The sequence below is a fragment of the Odontomachus brunneus genome, unplaced genomic scaffold (genome assembly GCF_010583005.1).
Source record: "Odontomachus brunneus isolate Ranch 3 - 2012 unplaced genomic scaffold, Obru_v1 Obru_scaffold_116, whole genome shotgun sequence".
Taxonomy (NCBI): Eukaryota; Metazoa; Arthropoda; class Insecta; order Hymenoptera; family Formicidae; genus Odontomachus; species Odontomachus brunneus.
The window spans coordinates 352,245-360,610 of NW_022639566.1; the positions used below are offsets into that span (position 1 = coordinate 352,245).

Here is an 8,366-nt window from a genome sequence, read left to right on the forward strand (position 1 = left end):
ATATATATATATATATATATATATATATATATATATATATATATATATATATATATATATATATCTGTATGTAAAAAGGTAATATATAAACATATATTTTAATATATGGCCACGTATATTAGCGATTTAATCACAAGTTTGATTTTATTCTGTCAAAAGTTAATCAATTCTAATATTACTGTTATTAATATAAATTACTTTTTATTACTATTTATCAAGCTATCGATTGCTCCGATGAAATTGTTTACAAAAAATGCTATATTTCTATCTATTTCTTAAATTCCTACGACAAATCTTATTCTGGGGAAAAAAGCTTTCAGAGCAAAGTTATTTGTAGTTTTATATTAATAAACCATTTTGGAGGTACTGGTATCCTAGTAAAATTAGCAAAATCTTTTCTCTCCGTATGATTAAGGGTATACGATTAACCGAATTGACCGATTAACCGATGTCAAAAAAGTTGAACATCCGGTTTTAAATCGTGAAATAGGTTTGAAAGCGATTAATCGGAGCAATGGTTAATCGATTTTCTTCAGTCCTACTTGATACACTAACATATGTGCATGATATATTCGTGTGCCAAATGGAAACGTGTCGTTGCTTCGGCTGCATACGTGTATGTAGAGATGAAACAACGAAGCGGCAACACACTCTTAGATTCGGCGTCGATTCGACATAGGGATATCATGCATATGTATTAGTGTATCAAGCCCTCACTATGTCTCGTAGCTATGGGCGGAGGGACGCAGCGATTCGCGTATATCACAGTCGCGCGCTGACCGAAGACATCTTTCTTTCAGCTGGCGCTTCCTCTGCTCTCATTAGCTGAGACAAAATAATTAATTTCTCAAAAACTATTGCGAATATCGCAAAATGGCACAGGACTTTCTTGCTCACTTCAATCTGTTCTACGTTTTCACAAACGTGAAAACGTGGTCATCATGGATGTCTGAGACACCCTGTACATTTAACTCTTTAAGGCGCATAATTCATGGAGTATTCTAGTAACTCTTTTTTAATGAAATATTGTCAAAAACATTCTAAATAGCATATTTATAAGGTTTTAACTGCGCGATCCTAAGTGGTCTCTATTGGTCCCAGTGATACTTAAGAGGATATTCTATTTTCTCATCGAAAAATTTTGCTGATTTTTAGGAATTTTTTTTATGAGAAAATAACGCAGCAATTTGAACTTTGAAATTATATTGTAGTATCCTCAAATTATACAAAAAAACATTTTTTTAAATGTTTTTTCAAGTTTATTAATACGAGCTTTTCTCGATTGCGAGAATGCCTCTAAAAACTGCATGCTCGCTGGCGGACGTGATTGCGGTAGTCAAAATAATCGGCCAAAAAAATACAAAAGAAATCTTAATTTGCATATGAACCGCTATTCCATGAATCACGGAGAAAGAGTTTGCATGAAAAATTTCAAAATAGCGAACTTTCAAACATTAGACTCGAGAAAATGACATTTTATTGCGTCTTTTTATGATGAAAAAAATGGAAAAATATTGATTAATTAACACATCCATGGCTCACACAATATCCACAGGCATATAGAATAATATGTTAAAATTTCAGACTAATTGATCGAATAGTTTTTTTGGAATTGCGTTCGCCAGGTCAAAAAAGTGATTTTAAGAAAAAAGCGTTAAAAATTTTTCGTATCGAATTTTTATATATAAAAGCTACTTACGCCTAATCAGCTATACCTGCTGCATACAAAATGTCTTCATATTTCTTGTAGGCTTCGATCTTAAAAGCACTTTCTTCCCTGCGAGCTCTTCTTAGAGGTGTCGGTGCTGCAACGGTTAGCTTGCGCGATGCGCTGGCCGTCCTGCTTGTGCGCAAGTTGAACGGCTGCGGGTCCAATTGCAACTCCCATAACTTTCATTATTTTCAAGGCAGTGCAAAAGCCTTCATTGAAGACACATGCAGATATATGCAGCAATTTGCAGTGTTTCTTGCCCAGTGAAAATGTGTTTAGGAACTAAATGGCACACGCACGCGTTGAAGCTTTCGTTGTTGTTTCGCGTGTGTGCGTGTGTGTGTAGTTTATTACACATTCTTATAATCCTTTTTCAGACAATTTCAAAGTACTATAATATTATCTATTTTAAGTAAGTCGTTTCGAAGTTATCAAGCTTTTTATGGTAGGATGTCTAGCTAACGAAGGTAAGATCGAGGAATGATCCAGGTAACGAAAGCAAAATTGGAGGATGATCGAGTCAACGAAGGCAAGATCGGTAATTGTTCAGCCAACTAAAGCAGGATTGGCATGATTCGATCTACTATGCATGCCTACGTGATTCGGCTTATTCTCTGAGTATACGAACCCGTTAGCCCTGACGAACTAATGAACTGACGATCTCGTTAGAGTCGTTGCGGTACCTATACTCCTCTGCAACATTGTAAGATTTTTCTTATTGATTTTACTTTCGTTGGCTGGATTATTTTCCGATCTTGTCTTCGTGTGCTAGATATCTTATCATAAAAAGTTTAATAATTTCAAAATAGCTCACTTAAAATAGATAAAGTTATAGTACTTTGAAAAAGTCTAGAATGGCTATAAGAGTATACAATAAAAAGTAAGACGTTCCATTCCAAAAATTCAAGGTGATTTTGCTCTGATCTTGGCGATGTCACCCAAAGTCAAACTAATAAAATCAGCAAATAGATCTTTTTAACTCTTTAAATGTCACAAATTTTTCCTTTGTTCAATCGATATCTGGGGGTTTTTGGAGTCACTAATTACAATTTTAAAGTAAGTTTTTGAAAATCCAAGACGGTGGATCTAATATGGCGGACGACAATTTTAAAACTCCCTCGATTTCCGTGAAAATTGGTATACGAGTATTTTTGGCGCCGCTGATCACGAATTCAAAATCACTTTTTTCAAATTCAAGCTATTCACAGACTCAACTTCACTCATTTACGGAAAAAATATAACATCCCGATTGTTGATATTTTAGCTCGCCATATTGAATTCACCATCTTAAATTTTGAAATTTTTGAGGTACTCATCATCTACAGCAAAAAACATCAACTAAGTCATTTTTTCCATAGGTTTATTTTACATGATATTTTTGACAAATAAATTTTTTTCAAAAAAATACCATTTTCTACATTAATTTATTTATGAATAATTAAATTTGCAAAATTCAATGTTCTATGCAGATAATTCTGTTAGAGGAACATCTAGGCTTCACAATGAATCCACATTTACCGCCTCGAAGTATCTACAAATTAATTTACTTTGTAAAAATTGCTCTAAGAAAAATGTATCATATATGATACACTATGACTTAAAGAGTTAAATTCTACAATTTTTATCTGACATATTTTTTTATATTTTTCGAGATATTTCGGGGTCCCGGAATTTTTAGCTCACCCTATATACAGGGTGTCTCAGAATCTCCTCCGCATATTTTGTGGAAATGTAGAACGGGTTGAGGTAAACATATCGTTTTGCGATATTCGCAATAATAACCGAGAAATTAATTGTAAAAGATTAAGGAAAAACGCACGCTGAATGGTTGAGGGAGGAGCGCTCGTGACCCAGTAATATAACAGGCAGATGTCAGCGCGCGGCTTATATCGCTGTGATCCTACGTCTTACCGCACCGCGCCGAGGCGAGATGTTGGAGTGCAGTGATATAAGTATAAGCGATGGTGAGTTGTTTTTTCAATCACCGCGCGCCGACATCCGTGCTCTATATTATTAAGCCGCGAGCGCTCCTCTCTCAACCATTCAGCGTGCATTTTTCTTTAATCTTTTACAATTAATTTCTCGGTTATTATTGCGAATATCGGAAAATGGTGTAAGATTTTTATGTCCACCTCAGTCCGTTCTACATTCCCACAAAAATTGCGGAGAAGAGTCTGGGACACCTTGCACATATATAACATTATATATATTTTTTTTGTAGGGCCACCTGGTACTGGTAAAACATTGTTGGCTAAAGCTACTGCCGGTGAAGCGAATGTACCCTTCATTACAGTGTCGGGTTCTGAATTTTTGGAAATGTTTGTGGGTGTTGGTCCCTCTAGAGTGCGCGATATGTTCTCTATGGCACGAAAACATGCACCGTGTATATTATTTATTGACGAGATCGATGCGGTAGGTAGGAAGAGAGGAGGTCGAAACTTTGCGGGGCATTCAGAACAAGAAAACACTCTAAACCAGCTCCTGGTAGAAATGGATGGTACGTTATAGTTTTCGACGCGCAAACAAATCGAAATCGTGTAATTTCGATGATATTATTTTTTATGCTTATTATTCCTTTTAAGGATTCAACACTACGACCAACGTGGTAGTTTTAGCGGCGACTAATAGGATAGATATCTTAGACAAAGCATTGTTGAGACCTGGAAGATTCGATAGACAAATATTTGTACCTGCACCAGATATTAAAGGACGGGCGTCTATCTTCAAAGTGCATTTAGCTCCTTTGAAAACAACATTAGATAAAGATCAATTGGCGAGAAAGATGGCTTCCTTGACTCCTGGATTCACAGGTGTGTTTTTAAATTATAGTTTTTAAGTTACCACAAATATTTTTACTTATATAACTTACTATTATTTAATATAACTTATTACATGATTATTAGGTATCAATTTAAAGCTATATCAAAATTGTCAGAAGGTCATATATAGGTTCTTTTAGGAGCTGATATCGCGAACGTTTGTAATGAAGCAGCTCTGATAGCAGCTAGGGATTTGAATGATAACATTCAATTGAAAAACTTTGAACAAGCTATCGAAAGAGTAGTCGCCGGCATGGAAAAAAAAACTAACGTATTACAGCCTGAAGAGAAAAAGACAGTCGCATATCATGAGGCTGGTCATGCAGTAGCTGGCTGGTTCCTGGAATATGCAGATCCGCTTTTGAAGGTACGGCATATTTTCTTGCTCGTCGCGATTAAGGAGGTATTCTAATATGACAACCCGTTTTCAAAACCCGATTTTTGGGAATTAATTTTAAACAAATGGTTAAAACTACAGAGTTAATGTTTTGTCCTGACATTTATTCATCTTTGAAGAAACATTTCAAATTTTGTCAAAGCTTTATGTTCAAAATTGGAGAAAATACAAGTGGACGAAATATGTCACGTCGTTTTCTATCGGGCGTGTTGATTGCCGCCGTTTTCATTGTCTGAAATAAACGAATTTACTTTTATTTTATTCTTTATGAATGTGGCTACTGCCCGAACTAGAATCTTTGTAACGATCCGTACGGATAGTTACGTAAGAAACCAGACCGATAGGGGAAATTCTAATCGCAGAACATCGCGAATCAAAAACGCAAGAGGACAGCACGTTCTCCAGAATGGTAAACAGTGCGACCGCCGAACAACCGCGGTAAATAGCGAATCAAGCGAGATTCGAGGGATATAAAACGCCGCGTAATCGTAATCGAGGGGAATTCAATCGTCCGCTCTCGAAAGAGAATCAGAACCGATCTACCGCTCCCGAAGGAGAATCCGATTCCGATTATCCGCTCTAAGAGAAACCGCTTCTACTCCGCTCCTGGCAGATTACTGTTCGTCGATTGGCGACTGTAATCACTCCGCCGTCGTTACACGGATTCGTGTCATCGACACTCGCTTCTACTCCGCTCCTGGCAGATTGCTGTTCGTCGATTGGCAACTGTAATCCCTCCGCCGTCGGCTCACGGATTTGTGAGGCCGATACTGATCAGGTCCGCGGCACCGCTAACCGCATCCGAAATCGTGTCCGAATGAGCCGAGCTCGTTCAGTCACAAAGGAAATACCGAAAGCTAAGGTCCCGCGTACTAGGACCGACGGACGCATCGCATACACCGAAACGAAACAAATCTCCGCGATAGGAGATCGAAAGGATCGCCGCTAAGGCAATATCCCGCGTGCAGCTACGCTGCAGTCTTAACGATCGTGGACATCATACGAGTCCGAATCGCAGTTAAAATCGCTAAAAGAAGTTGTCAACCGCTCTTAAGAGACAAGACGTCGAAAGAAACGTCAACAGAGTAAAACCGCGAATACGCGACACTGCCGTCGTCCGCGTCCCGCGCACCGCGCGTCACATTTCGCAAACCGGCGTCTAAACAAGCCTCTGTCAGGTGACATAAACAATCAAAACCAACGGCGTCGATACATATTGTTTGATATGTAATTTGTAATTATCAGCTTTATTAATTGTCAGTTTAGTATTTAAATATATTATACATTATTATTTTTGAAAACCACTGCTTCTCAATTATTCCGCTTATCACGAACCCGAACCACCGAGCGATCCGAACACGCGACGAATCGCGGTTACATCTTTTTGATATCTTTAAAATTACTATTTTTTCCGGACCGCGAAAAGTTAGAATTTTTTAAAAATTAGACTACTATTTTTCAAGCACCGCCATTTTGTCAATTTTTCTTCAAATTATTTAATTCTAGTTCGGGCGATAACCACATTCATAAAGAATAAAATAAAAGCAAATTCATTTATTTCCGACGACGGCGGCAATCAACACGCCCCACAGTGGGGCCATTCGGCATGCGTTGTTTAAAAAATATCTACAGCCCTTGGATTTCCACCAATTTTGACGCTTTTTTTAAAATGATTGTCTTGAAATTTGCAAGAGATCTGTCGAGGCTGATTTTCAAAATAATATTTTAGAAATTAGTTATACATATGAACACAAAAACTTTTACTTGAAAGTAAACTGAGACTGCTGAGCAATTTATTTAAATGAAGTGATAAATAATTCTCGAGTATATATACATATGTTATACAGTGTGTCCCATAAGTTCGGCAACGGCAAGAAAACTCGGCGGGGGAGCATTTTAGAGAAAAATGTTTCGAATAAAAGTTGTAAGGCTTAAAAAGTCGCATTTAATGACAGTAGTTATTTGATCTAAGATGACGTCGCCAAGGTCAGGACAAGGTCAACTTTGCTTTTTTAGATAGAAATACATATTTTTTATTACGGCATTTTATTCTACGTGAAAAAGCAAACAACTTTTGTTTGAAACATTTTTCTCTAAAATGCTCCCCCGCCGAGTTTTCTTGCCGTTGCCGAACTTATGGGACACACTGTATAACATATGTATATATACTCGAGAATTATTTATCACTTCATTTAAATAAATTGCTCAGCAGTCTCAGTTTACTTTCAAGTAAAAGTTTTTGTGTTCATATGTATAACTAATTTCTAAAATATTATTTTGAAAATCAGCCTCGACAGATCTCTTGCAAATTTCAAGACAATCATTTTAAAAAAAGCGTCAAAATTGGTGGAAATCCAAGGGCTGTAGATATTTTTTAAACAACGCATGCCGAATGGCCCCACTGTGGGGCGTGTTGATTGCCGCCGTCGTCGGAAATAAATGAATTTGCTTTTATTTTATTCTTTATGAATGTGGTTATCGCCCGAACTAGAATTAAATAATTTGAAGAAAAATTGACAAAATGGCGGTGCTTGAAAAATAGTAGTCTAATTTTTAAAAAATTCTAACTTTTCGCGGTCCGGAAAAAATAGTAATTTTAAAGATATCAAAAAGATGTAACCGCGATTCGTCGCGTGTTCGGATCGCTCGGTGGTTCGGGTTCGTGATAAGCGGAATAATTGAGAAGCAGTGGTTTTCAAAAATAATAATGTATAATATATTTAAATACTAAACTGACAATTAATAAAGCTGATAATTACAAATTACATATCAAACAATATGTATCGACGCCGTTGGTTTTGATTGTTTATGTCACCTGACAGAGGCTTGTTTAGACGCCGGTTTGCGAAATGTGACGCGCGGTGCGCGGGACGCGGACGACGGCAGTGTCGCGTATTCGCGGTTTTACTCTGTTGACGTTTCTTTCGACGTCTTGTCTCTTAAGAGCGGTTGACAACTTCTTTTAGCGATTTTAACTGCGATTCGGACTCGTATGATGTCCACGATCGTTAAGACTGCAGCGTAGCTGCACGCGGGATATTGCCTTAGCGGCGATCCTTTCGATCTCCTATCGCGGAGATTTGTTTCGTTTCGGTGTATGCGATGCGTCCGTCGGTCCTAGTACGCGGGACCTTAGCTTTCGGTATTTCCTTTGTGACTGAACGAGCTCGGCTCATTCGGACACGATTTCGGATGCGGTTAGCGGTGCCGCGGACCTGATCAGTATCGGCCTCACAAATCCGTGAGCCGACGGCGGAGGGATTACAGTTGCCAATCGACGAACAGCAATCTGCCAGGAGCGGAGTAGAAGCGAGTGTCGATGACACGAATCCGTGTAACGACGGCGGAGTGATTACAGTCGCCAATCGACGAACAGTAATCTGCCAGGAGCGGAGTAGAAGCGGTTTCTCTTAGAGCGGATAATCGGAATCGGATTCTC

General features: G+C 38.0%; 1 protein-coding gene across 1 annotated transcript in view; it reads left to right on the forward strand.

Moving 5' to 3' along the window:
• LOC116849431 (AFG3-like protein 2) overlaps positions 1-8,366 on the forward strand; it is a 90,124-nt gene that overhangs the window by 56,671 nt on the left and 25,087 nt on the right. Inside the window, exons 8-10 of the mRNA XM_032826570.1 lie at positions 3,933-4,208; positions 4,294-4,521; positions 4,671-4,897. Of these exons, the coding sequence (XP_032682461.1) occupies positions 3,933-4,208; positions 4,294-4,521; positions 4,671-4,897 (731 nt within the window). The remainder of the gene's footprint in view (positions 1-3,932; positions 4,209-4,293; positions 4,522-4,670; positions 4,898-8,366) is intronic.